This window comes from Apteryx rowi, unplaced genomic scaffold (assembly GCF_003343035.1).
Source record: "Apteryx rowi isolate R43461 unplaced genomic scaffold, aptRow1 scaffold_53, whole genome shotgun sequence".
In the NCBI taxonomy this organism is placed as follows: domain Eukaryota; kingdom Metazoa; phylum Chordata; class Aves; order Apterygiformes; family Apterygidae; genus Apteryx; species Apteryx rowi.
In genome coordinates this window covers 3,283,689-3,296,965 of record NW_020450794.1, presented here as the reverse complement: position 1 = coordinate 3,296,965, position 13,277 = coordinate 3,283,689, and the positions used below count along the sequence as shown (strand labels likewise).

General features: G+C 39.1%; 1 protein-coding gene across 21 annotated transcripts in view; it reads left to right on the top strand.

The window, feature by feature from the left end:
- Positions 1-13,277, top strand: part of MAP4K3 (mitogen-activated protein kinase kinase kinase kinase 3) — an 80,178-nt gene that overhangs the window by 37,851 nt on the left and 29,050 nt on the right. For 17 of the 21 annotated variants that reach the window (XR_003255907.1, XR_003255906.1, XR_003255908.1 and 14 more), the window contains 4 exons: positions 1,534-1,596; positions 9,812-9,870; positions 11,068-11,106; positions 11,402-11,455. Coding sequence is in view for 15 of the 21 variants with exons in the window: in XM_026080656.1 (XP_025936441.1) it covers positions 1,534-1,596; positions 9,812-9,870; positions 11,068-11,106; positions 11,402-11,455 (215 nt within the window). In the remaining 6 variants the exon portion in view is untranslated. The remainder of the gene's footprint in view (positions 1-1,533; positions 1,597-9,811; positions 9,871-11,067; positions 11,107-11,401; positions 11,456-13,277) is intronic. The other 4 variants (XM_026080645.1, XM_026080647.1, XM_026080644.1 and 1 more) reach the window with 3 other exon arrangements.

Genomic DNA, 13,277 nt, shown 5'->3' with positions numbered 1-13,277 from the left:
TATCCATCACCGACTATACAAACAATAACTGAGCTGGACAACCTCGTGGGATGGAGAGGTGGCTTTTTTGCACCCTTTCAACCTGTGTTGCTAAGCTGAGAGGAGAAGTTTTTCTGCAAGGTTTAAAACACAACTTTTGAAAGCACTTCTTTGGCAGGTGTTCTTGGAGAGGGGTTGAGCTTTTCCCCACATTTTATATTAACAAGCAGGACCGTAGTGCTTTGGATCCCCAAAGCTCTTGCTGCTGCAAGTGGGGACTCAAACTATTCAGACTAATTTTGCAGTTAAGGAAATCTTTTTTGTATTGTGTATTCCTGTCGGAGTTTACATCTTTCCAAGCTGTCCAAAGAACTTGCCTTACCTCCCTGTCCGTAAGAAAGATCTGTAACTGCGTGTTTGGATCTTTCTGAAGGGGGAAATTAACTGCCCCACTGCCCCTGTAAGAATGAAGCATGCAGACCTGCTTTGGCCTTTCAGGATAAAAATTCCTTTATTTTAGGACACTTTGTATACTTTTCATCTTTAAAAGATTAATATCTTATTTCTGATGACTCGGCAGAAGTTTTTGTGTAATGCTAGTACAATTATTTGAGTTTGTTTTCAGTGTAAGCATGAATGGAAAAGAATGCCTTTTTATGAAACAATCATCAGTTTGACTGTCACAGAATTACTGTGATGTACATAAAAATGCCACTGCAAGCAAGATAGATAGTTCCAATAAGCAAAGGTAACTGCTTACATCAGATACTTGTATCTACATTAGCTGTTTTTGTAATATACTGCTAGCTGTAGATGCTGAATTAGAGTTGTGTTGGTTCTTGCAACTGCTGCAGGCAAGAGGGAAGCATAACTATGATTTTGTAAGTGAGAGCATTGGATTTAGAGACCAGAGAAAAACCATATTTTATCATTAGGTCTGAAACTTATGGACAATTTAAATTGGCATGTCAAATGCTTGCGAGAGAACTATTCAGAGAGTGGATGCTCTAGTGAAGAGCCTCAGCAGAAGACAGAGTAAGAAGTTTGTAATAATGTACATGCTCTCGGAGAGAGGAAATTATTTTAAATGGAAACGGGAGCAAGAAATGCCTGTCTCTTGCTCCACCGAAAACAATGCAGATCCCTTTTTATTTAAGCAATTCTTCTGACCCTTTTGCTTCTGTCTTACTAAGGCATGCTTAAATTTTATGCTAATTTACTTAAGGGTATGAGTGCACAAGCCAAAGGACTGGACCCCTGCAGCGTAGTGAGTTATTGGTGGTGGTACGTTGCCCATTATCACAGGTCAGCTGATGAACAATAATTCATTATTTTGGTGTAATTCGATAGTGTTTGGCGATGTGACCATACCCTCAGCTGTGTTTTGAAATACTTCCCCTCACCCCAGAACTGTTTTAACATGGTTTAAGCTTCAACTAACAACTCTTTTTTTTTTCTTTTTCTTTCTTAGCAAGAAAATTTCCCTTTATGTATACTTGCCTTTCAGTCACAATGTAAATAACTTAAGTTTCTTGATCTCTATCTAATGAACAGCCTGACAGTAGCGATTTTTTGGACAATTCAGAAGAAATATACTACACTGCAAGATCTAACCTGGTATTTTTCATCTTATGCCTTTCTTTGTCAATGTTGGGTTTGTCTTTATTTTCCTTCTTCAAAGCTTGTGTTTTGTCCTGTTGTACCAGTGTCTTCATCTGTGTTAGAGCCTTTCAGTGCAAGGTTTAGTCTATATGCATGTTTCTGTAATGTAGGAAAGAATTCTTAGTATGTTAGTATTGAAAATATCTAGCCCACATTCATGTCTAGTTGAATCATTTTTATTGAGGGGGCTCGTTCTAATTTATTTAACTGTCTTACAAATGCATAGTTTCTTAATTTTGGGGGAGGGTGGATTACAAATAGAAAAGACATTCTCTTTATATTTTTGTTTGGTAGTTCCATTAATTAGTCCCATGAAAGGCATTTAAAATTATATAAATTTAAATCTCGGAAGTCTCCCAACAATTATGTCACAGAATGAATGTAAACAATACAAATAACAAAGAATATTTAAAAAGCTGGGGTCATAAGTGCTTTCAGTGGCATTTGGCATCGTTTGTACTCTGATATATTTTCCAAACTTTCTCTTACTGCACTTCTAAAAAATTCAGTTGTTAGCACTGCAGTGTAAAAATTACTGTAGAAAGTGAGCTTTCTTTTTTCTTTGCTCTTTGGGAGCTATGCAGCTAGAAAAGCAATGTTTTTAAATATTTGACATCTTCATATACTGTGGAAAACAAGAAAAAAATTGAGAAACATCCTGTACTAGATGAACTGCATTGTTTTAATAATGTTCTTTGATTTGTGAGTTGTATAATTTAAGTCCACGGGGGAGAGAGGAGGGAATGAAAAACTGTGTGTTTGGGGATTTCTTGTTTTGTTTTTTTTCCTGTGTGACTTTTTTTTTTTTTTCCCCCTCCATTGGTTGGCTTGGTGTGACTTGAATCTGTCAATACCATAATTACTGAGAGCTTGGGCTATGTCATCTTGGTCTTGGAAGTAACTTCATGTAGGTCTGCTTAAACATTTCACAAGTTGTTTTGAGGTCAGTAGCTTAGGTTTCTGTGTGTAGTGGGAACAGCTCCATCCTGTACAATTGCTCTGCTTTGGGTTTTGTTTCGCTTTGTTTTTTTCCTCCTCCAGTTTCTGATGCTTTTTTGTTTTGTGTTTTTTCAGGTCGCTTTCAGCATTATTGCCAATCCTGTTAGCCTAGTATCTGTGGGTCTAAGAGATGAATGAGGATGTGCCTCCTAACTGGACCTTCCCTTTCCCATCTCTTTTGCCCCGTGCTGTTTACCACTCTCTCAGTAATGACTATGGTAAAGAAGGGAATTAATATTGTTGCAGTTATGAGAGAGCCTTTAAAGTAGGTTAACAGCACTTTCCCTGGGTTTTTCACAACTCCCTGTGCTCACTGTGAATCGAGAAGGGGAATTCTGCTTTGGTAATAGTGCTTCACTCATCTGGGGGTTCTCCCAACAAGACACAGCTACCAAGAGCTGCCAAAAGAATGGGAAAATTCAGTGCAGTTCTTGTTTGCGGGGGGGGTTCAGACAAGATGCTACTACTCTTTGATCTGCTACAAATATAACTTTGCTTCATAACTAAACAAATCAACAGAGAATATTTTGCTCAAGGTGCAAGGCGCTTCACTTTTTCGGGATAAATTCTTTTTTTCTGCAACTAGTCAGCCCCAACTAACTTACCCAGTGCTTTCCGTAGCTTGAGGTTTTCTTGTACATAGTCCGTTCTGTTATTTAGGGTTCCTCATGTTCTTGTTCTGGGCATTGCGCTGTGTTTTGGCCACTGTTTTCTGACCTTCTCCCTCTTTGCCTCCGAAGCAGCAGAGGTCTGCTCAGTTCTAAAAACAGTTCTGTCTTACCTGTGCATTAGACTTTCCATAGCGTCAACCTCAACCGAATGCTTCGCCCACGTTTTCATTGCCCTTCTATGTACTTTAAGAGCAGTTTGGGCGTGGACTCAGTGAATAGGAGAGCTGAGCACTGCATTTGCCCTGAGTTCAATAAACTGTTTAAATCAAAATCATCTTCTTGAAAAATATGCACACCTTTGTTCTAGAACAAATCTCAAGTTTTATGCTGTCGTTCCTGGCTGAAGTATCTGAAGGGCAAATGGTTAGCTAACTGGATGACTGTTCGTCTTGTACTGGGACAACCACCCTGATGAAAGTCTCAGCACTCTACATGAACTGGCACAGTCGGACCAAATTTCTGTCAGTTAAAACATTTTTTTTTTTTTTTATTAAGTACATGTTCAGAAATAGTCTCAAGTATGTAACATCCTGCGGGGAAAAGTGCATAACTCTTTTTCGGGTTGTTTTTTCAACCATATCAGTTCCCTGTTCAGGTTCCCTGTGCCGCTTTGCAAACAGCTGTGTCAGTGTGATTGAGAGAGGTGCATGGGGTAGAGCAGAGAAGCTAGGAGCAAGGGCTGTTTCACCCAGCCTCTGCAGAGCTGTTGCTGCATGGGTAGCTGCGTCCCATCTCTCTGAGGCACTGTCTTGTACATATGGGAGATGCAGTCTGTCAAGGGGAATCTGTAGGAGAATCTGGCTGCTGGTCCCAGAAGCCCCATTTCTGAGAAATGGAGCCTACCACCAACCCGATCCTAAACAGAAGGGCACGCTGAGCAAACGGAAGTACTCTAATTCGGGTTGTACTGACCCACAATGAAATACTGTGGCAAAAAAATCTTTTTTTTCCCCCCGAGTTTGTGGGCTTGTCATAGTTAGCTGAAAAATCATTCCAGTTCATATGCAGTAGACTTTGCCGCATACTTTGTTAAACTGTAAATACTATCATAGAATCACAAAAAAGTAAGGTGGGAAGGGACCTCTGGAGATCTCTGGTCTCGATAATCTAGATAGTCTAGGCTAGTGAGGAGAACTGAAGATAGCAATTATTTTCTCCCCTTAGCCTGTTCTTCTCCAGGCTACAAAAACTTCCTCATCTTTTCCTATTAGCTCACTTTCTCCTGCCCCCTAACCATCTTAGTGGCATTCTGCTGGATTCCCTCCAGGTTATCAATGTCTCTCTTGTCCTGGGAAGCCTCAGACTGGATGCAGCATCCATAGGTGCTCTCAGAAGTGCCAAATGCAGGGGGATAATCCCTTCCCTTGATCTGCTGGCTGTGCTCTTGCTAATACAGCACAGTATGTGATTGGCCACCTGTGCCACAAGTGCTTGCTGCTGACTTGTAGTCAACTCCTTGTCTCAAAAAGCTCCTTGTCTCAACCTCAAAATGCTCTTCCGCAGAGTTGGCCCCAGCCAGTTAGTCCTCTGCCTCCCCTCGTGCGCGCTGTTGTTGTCCCGGGTGCAGGACTTTGCAGTTGGCTGTGTTGAACCTCGTGAGGTTTTGTTGCCCCCTCCTCCAGCTTGCTCAGGTTTCTCTGAGTAGCAGCCCTGCCTTTTTTTGCAGATTTGTGTACTATGTGCCTTTTACCGGTTATCAGAGACCTTCCCCATTCACCACAACCTCTCAGAGATGATAGAGAGTGGGCCTGCAATGATGTCAGCCTGCTTTCTCAGCACCTTGGATGCGTCCCACGTGGTCCTAGTCTGCATCACAGTGACTGATTGGTAACGCTATAGCCAGTTGGGTGGGGGATATTGCTTGTTGGTTTTGGTTTTGCAATAGGGGGAAAAATTAAATGTTCCTGCATTGGACTTGATTCAACCTGCATTATTCAACACACAGTGAAAAGTATTGAATTCTACCTTTTTAGGAAGTGGGGGCAGAGGAGTAGAGCAGCACCTGAATTCAATATGTCAGCTCCCAGCCTAAGATTGTTTTCAGTTGTTCTATGAATTTAGCATTTATTTTGGACTTCTTTAGCAAATAATTCAATTAGAGGTTTACAGTTACCACTCAGTCTGCACTGTTGTATTTGCCAAATGCACTTACACGTTTGGTCCTGTTTAAATGCTTTGGTCATGTCTATTTCTGTGGCTCATAAACATCTTCTGGATTTAATCATTTGTCGTGAAGACTTTGGCAACGATTAGTTTTAAGAATGCAGTGTTTCAGAGTAGCTATTACTTGTTAATTGATTATTTGTGGCAGAGAAATTGAAGTACCAGTAGGAAAATGTTAGATAAGGAGGAGTGGCTGACACAGATGATGAAGAACTTTCCCTGGAAGACTTTGTTTGCTTTGTTCAGGTCATTGGGTTGTGGGTTTTTTGCCATATCTTTTCCTTCCCTGTAAGTTTTGGGTGTTTTCTTGCCTTGGCCAAAGTAAGTGAGAAAATGAGATTTCCAATTTTGTTGTTGGGAAGCAGTTTTAAAAATGCTGTGTGTCAAGGCCTTACCATAAGTAGTTAGAAAGTGATGTTCCTCTCCATTATATGGATATGAAGTAATATGGTTTCTGCCAAGTGGATGTGCATAAACAGAACGCGGACAGAATTGTACCATTGTACAAACAAGGGAAGACAGGGAACTGTAGCTACGCAGCAGTAATGCACGTGATTCCTCCCTGGTGATTGACTGAAGATTTATTTGGTCACGTTAATAAAATAGGATTTCCTATTTTGGATGTGTTAAACTATTGGCACTATCCAAAGAAATTCAAGAATGCAATTTGGGCATTAGAAGTACAGCATATGTATTAAGTAATTTTAGGCTCTTGTTAAAATAAGCATCCTTCTGTATGGAGGAATGTGGTAGGAATTGCTTAATCATTCATTTTACTGAGATAAAGATGTGTCTGTACCTTCTTATTTCATATATGTTAATAGTCCAAAGGTGATTTGTAGTCCTTAAAATTCAGAATTACTTCCCCAGCAGCTGATGGATTTAAAGTCTTAATTTTGTCACTCCAAATAATCTTGTTTATCACTAGATTAAAATTTGAGGAATAGCAAATGTAGGAAGTAACTGTGAATTACTGGTTCACTGTATACATTCAGATTTGTTTTTTGAAGGATTGTAAACACACAAAAATGGATTTCCAGTACAACTAAGCCCTAGGCAATAAATCCCTTAATCAGGAAAGTAAGACTATGAAAGTTAAAGTAGCAATCAGTTCTTTGTGAAATAGTGCAGAAAATTATTATAACTTTTTGGAAATTAAAATGCTGAAGGTATTGTAGATTGGATCAGTCTCGGGAAATTTGTTTGACAGCATGGCCATATCCCCAAATTTGTCTTCACTTTGAGAAATCTCCATATTTCTTCAGTCATTGATTAATTTGATGTACATCTTGATTTCTCGGGAAGGTGTGAATGGCATTTCTGCAAGAGTTCTTCATATAATAATAGCTAGAATGATGAGAAGAATCAGTAATTATTCCCTGTATTATCGTCTTTTTAAGTGATCGCTGTCAGCAAACAGCATGGTAACTTGTACATGGATCTAGCTGCTCAGGAGGAGGTCGTCGGTAACTTGTGCTAGACTGCAGAGTAATTTGGGATTGCAGCTTTGATTTGGTATCAAGCTTGTTGACACTCTTCTCATTGCTACCAACCACAGACCTCAGGGTTGTTTTGGCAGATATCTGTCCGGTCACTCAGATCTAGTGTTGTCTGATCTAAAAAGAATTTCAGTCAACTAATGCTAATCGACATTGTACATACATTAAATGAAAATATTCATGGAGATTAATACTGCTGTTGGGATACTTTAAGGATGCAAGAGAGGTAAAGGCTTTTACTAAACAGACAGTTGCATCATTTAATAGTTAATGCTAATCTGTTATTGCTAGGAGGAATCCAGACCTGATAAGACTTCAGTTTAGTTGAAATACATTTATGTTTGGTTTAAAAAAATCTAATTATACTGATTGTTCTGATAAAGTACAACAGCTCTCTGGAGGCTTTGCAGAATGCATAGAGTACTTACCTCTGTTTGTATATCAAATATGTAGCGTGAAGGTTTGTAAAATTATAATTGCTGGATATATTTGGAATTGAGGGTACAAGAAAAAATATATTGAACTTTGGAAAGACTCTCGTGCTGTCAGCATTTATCTGTCAAGAGTGAAAAAAATGAATTTCCCTAGCAACGAATTGCATCCACATTGGGGGTGAAAGCAGGAATGTTTAAAAGGCTTGCAAGAACGCTAACAAGCAAGTTAAGGGCAGGAAGAGAAAAATATACATATCCTATTCTAATCGTAGTCTAAGGAATGCTAGTAGACAGCACAATAGTAAACTGAATAAATATGAAGGTTTTGTCCTTTTAAAGCATTTAAAGATAAGTAACTCTGGCGGATGTCATTTTTCATAAAGAGAATGCCTGTAAGTCTTGTAAAGTCTGGAGACAGATGAAGGCTTTTTATGTTTTATGGAGGTTTGCTTATTTTCTCTTGTTAATATTCCTGTCATTGCTGTACAGTATATATAGTCATGCATTGCACATTGTGTAAATTAAAATGGACAGACATTTTGGCTCTGCCCAACATAAGACTTTTATTTCCCCCTTCTGTTTAATCTGATTTTGGAACTTGTAGGCAAAACATTTGTCACTTAAGGTGGCAATCTCAGATTTCACTGTAGCACTCTAGGGTTTTTTTTCCCAACAGCCTTGCAGTCCTTAGTCCTTACACATGAACTCACACAACCCGTTTAACCTCCTTGTTTGGAGGTCTAGTGACATCTTATGTTTCCAGTCAGGTTGTTTTCTAGCCTAAAGCCTGAATGACAAAAATACTGGTGCTTGCGTCTGACTTCAGTGGAAGTTTCTGAGGTTATTTAGAAGTAATATAAGTATTCATGGTAAAGAAAGTTAAATCTGTGTAGCCTTGTGTTGGACAGGAGAACGTGAACTGATGGTGAGGACCAGCAAAAAGGAATTGGCTGGAGAAGGTGACAGATGATGGGAATAATGAAGAGACTGAAAATGAGGAGAGCTTAGGACAACTTTTCTTGAGGGAAGGAGACTCCCACAATATCTCTTATGTCTTGGGAGAATATGAGAGGTCACTGAAGCAATCAAATGCTACTGAGATATGGTAGAAACACTCATGTGGAAACTATTGCCTTTACAGAGCAGACTTGAGGGTGCAGGAAACAAAACTTGGAACTACTTACTGAGTAGCAAACAATATTATACAGCTTTCTATTAAAGTGGTTGCCCTTCAGCTGAAAGCTGAGGTGGCTTGTGATTTGTCAGCTTGGAGCACAGGCAAGTCTAGCATGAGACTTTCCCCTGATGTTTACAACTGCTCTTTGGGAGATCAAACCTCTGAGCTGTCACCATTATCTAATCCAAGCTTATTGCTCTCTTAGCCTGGGTACCTGGGTATCTCTTCTAGGACGGATGGCATGTTTTGATTCAGGCTGCAGCTAAAAGAAGCCTATTCTACAGATGTTAAGAGACCTTTGCAATGTTAACTGGAAAGCAGCAGTGTAGCTTCACTTATCACTAACTTAAGTGATTAATAACTAACTTCTCATGGTGGGTGCAGCCAGTAGTTTGGGAGCAAGTTTATGCACTGATTTCTCCTGTCATGATCCAGCTGCAGAAACAAATACCCTGTAATTGTAGTAATATCTTCCTGGCAGATGTTAATTTGATGGTGCTTCAAGATAGCCTCTCTGTAGTCCCATTAATGAATTAAATTTATATGCCATACAGCATCTTTTGAATAGTAGTGTCTTAGGCCTTTTGCCGCTTTTTTGCAAGTAACCTGCACACCATGATCGCTTGAGCAGGTGACTTTGCTGCCTGTTCTGTTAATACTGCATTTCTCCGTTCAATACAAAAGGCTATGTTAAAGTAGCCATGTACAGTTATCCTTAAAATATACATCGGTATAACCAGAATTACAAAAACACTTTTAGTGTTCTCTGAATTATTTCTTTAACATCCCCATATGCTAAAGGCATTCAGGCTCCTTGCCAGAAGAAGTCCCCATCTAAGAATAATACTTTCAATGTGCCAGTCAGAGATGACTGGGTTCTGTTAAGTAGTGTGATAAATTTGTTGGGGTATGGGACACCCAAAAGTCCTTTTGTTTTTTTTTGGGGGGGGGGGGNNNNTTTTTTTTTTTTTTTTTTTTTTTTTAAAGCAAATGTCTGTGTGCCCAAGGAAGGGACAAATGTCAGAATTTCCAGAGGAGTTAGGAGTGCAGCAAGCTGGGTGAGAGGAAATTTCTGGGCGTGATGGGCCTGAGAGCAGTGCTAGGGGCCAGGAGGGGCAGAGAAACGGGCTCGTTCTGTGGCTCAGGTGTGGCAGAGAGGATGGGGGACAGCACGACACAGGGTATGTKTGATGCTCACCTTAAAGACTTGTTCTCTTGTATTTATAGGATCTGCAGCTAGAATATGGTCATGGTCCTCAGGGTGGCTACTTCTTGGGTGCAAATAAGTGAGTAAGCAATGGCATTTTCTGTCTTTAATTCAGTCACATCTCTTTTAATATAAAATCACAAGTATATGTTAAACACATTAGCTGAAACTGATGTGTTAAGCTTGTTTACATCAGTTGCAATTCCAAAATTACTATATATTTCTACTGTAATAGCAATGCCAATGATACAGAGTTACAGGACTTTTCAGTATTTGAGGATGTGTTGACTATATTGCTGCAGCGCTGCTGTGAGCTTTCTCTCTAGAAGAGCCATTATCTCAGTCTGCTTCTTACCAAAATGCTTGTTATGGTAGGTCCCACAGAGCGCAATCTTATCCCACCTAGGAACTATAAGTGCTGCTCCTTGAAATTGCTTTATGAACCCCTTGTTCACATTGTAGGACACTAGAAACATTCACTTGTAGGTTCTTTAAAAAATAAAATGTACCTGTCTCAGAGACGTCCTTCAACTTCATGTTTGTAGGTGTCATAATTTTGATGTATTAATCATGTGAAATAGTTTTTCATGTTATAATGCCTTTCTACCCAACTTCTTAATTTAATTCCTAGCTAGGCACGTTGAAACTAGGGTGCCTAGCTTTGCATTGCTAAATTGCAAAAAATGGAGAAAACCTAAGCATAGAACATACTATTTGTAGACATCATATTTGGGGGAAATATGAATACTGATACCTTCAGAAATCCTGATGTTTCTGATCCCCATGTTACACCTGCTCTTCCTCCCTGCTTGGACTTTATCATCTTTACGCCACATTGAAATCTCTTTTTAGGCAAAGACACAAAAATGAAGTTAATGTTAGAAAAAATAACTGGGGAAGAAGGAATTTATTCCAATACTAATTCAATCCTCTTGTCAGTCTGACCTTTTTTTGGGGGGAGGTGATAGTAATTTTCCTGGATATTATGGCTTTGTTTTAAATTGAATCGAGTTAAATCAGTCCTTGGTTTACAGCACAAGGAACAAGGACCATTTCACTTAATAGCAATACATTAACAAATGCAGATTAAAGTGTGCAGATTAAAAAATGCACCAGTGTTTGTTCATATGTAGATAGTCAATATATGTTCTGAAAGCCAGCTAAAATGCTTTGGATTATTTACTGATAGAATCACAGGAGCATTTGCCCTGGCTTTTGATGATTAAGTTTGTGTGCAGCAATTAACTCTGTTCTTATTTCTTATTTAATGCTGAAGGAGTCTCTTAAAATCAGTTGAAGAAGAACTGCATCAGCGGTAATTCTGTTCTTTTTTTTTCCTCTTGTGCGTTTCAGTCATTTGTGCATTGATTTCTTATGTGTGTCACAACAAGTTGTTGTTTGTCCCTCTACATGCCAAGAAGATATGGGAGAGGCTTAGTTGTCTGGATTGCAGCTGTGCTTTTAATAATAATAGTAATAATAATGATAAAAATCTAACAGACAATAAAACTCTAGAAGAGGTAGTAGCCCTTGAGCTCAGAATTTTTCACAGTAGCCAAAGTCTTTTTGATAAAATTCACTCAGCCATAGTACCTTGTTCCTTTCCTTAGGGGACATGTGGCACATTTAGAAGATGATGATGATGCAGACGATGATGCTAAACAGTAAGTCCCTCTTTTTTTTTTTTTCCCCAAGAAGAAAGTCTGATTCAAAATAAAATTTTGGTTGAATTGTGTCCTATCCATAACAGTTCAGGATTCTTTTTCTGTAGCCTTTTTAAAGGTACATATTTAAAGTAGTTTATAGATTACATTACCAGAATTTTGCTTATTCTGTGGATAAATTTGTGATAAGTTAGGGGGAAAAAATCTTGTTCCTCACTTGGTACGGTTTATATTCCAGTGTCCTCTCATCTTCTATTATTGAACAAAATCTTCGCATAGTTATATTGAGCCAGTAAATCGTCCAAGTCTAGTCTTGTTGTTGTTTTTAGAACTAATGACTGTATATTCAAAAAATCTCATTAAAAATTTTATGTAAAATATATTTGTAACCATCTTCTCAAGACATCTGAGTTTGTTCTGTCTGCACTTTCAGCCAGGTGGATGCTTGTGCAGGTCCTTGATTCTGGAACAGCGCTAGCTTGCATTCTGTTATCACAGAGGGAGCAAGCTTATGTGTTGGCAAAGACCCTGTAGATAAACAAGTCTTAAAGATACTAAATTCCACTGGAATAAATGTCATTCTTGAGCTTTTCTGATTGACAGATGAGAGCTGAAACATTTTTAGTGAATCACACAGCCACCATGTGGAATTCTACAGTCCTAAATAAATCCGGTGTAAAGATAGAGAGGAAAGGTGCTATTGAGACAGGATTCTTGTTTGCTTTCCTGTTAATGGATAATTTTGAAAGCTGTTGCTTCATACCAGAAACCTATAAAACAAGCATTATCCATTGCTGGATTGCTTACTTTTATACAGAGAACCAAATATCTCTGTAAAATTTTTCTTGCGTTATTTTACTGCTGTTCTCTTGTAACAAAGGCAGTGGTTTTTATTACTGTGTACTGAGCAGGAGGGACAGTCCTCTTCAAGAGGAGGGGTAAGGCTACTGATCTTTATAGCGTCTGATCTTAGTTAGGTGCCAGCACATGAAACTTGCATTGTTTAATGATCTCAAAATGCAAGCAGGCTTGCCATTTGACACAAGTGATAATTATAGAAGAAAAATAATTTTTAGTCATTTTTTTAGCAGGCTTTTTTCCCTTGCTAATTGCTTAAGAAATTTCTCATGTTTCATTATTAAGTGGTTGTTTAAAGACGTGCTCAATTACACAGCTCATCAATAAAATGAAACTCCCTTGTGTTATCTTTGAAGAGAAAAGTGTGATAATGTTACTCTTCGGTCTGTTCTCAGCATGTGGACCAAGCTGAGAACCTGCTTTGCTCATAGCTGTATAGATTTTGGTGCTAGTAATGGTAACTCAGGCTTCTCGTATAGTAGAATATAACAGTCCCCCAGAGCTCCTTACCACCAACTCCATTCTGATGGCCTTCATCGAAGATGCTCTGGACATCTGCACTGCTGTGCAAGCCAGCTCAGCTTGGTTTCTCTTCCATCTGTGCTAATCTCTAGCTGGTTTTTGTGTACAGCTGTGTCTCTGTTTCATTTTTGCTTAATGTTGCTTTTCCCCCTTCTTACTCTGTTTGCAGCCAGTATCATCTATTTCAGTCATGTTCCAGGAATTGGAACCTCTTGAAGTGCTTGCGCCGACTGCTTTGCTTTGAGGTCCTGGTTTCTCACCCAAGCTCCATTAAAACCTTCATGCAGCATTGGCTGCTTTAGGCGTTTCTGTTGCTGTCGTGTTTCTGTGGATTTTCTTTTTCAGGCTGAACGAGAGAGCGCATGAGAGCTTCCAGGAGATTTCAATTTGTCTGACCCTAAGGTCAATCACAGTTGGTGTTCCAGGAAAGTCCTGGGGTTTT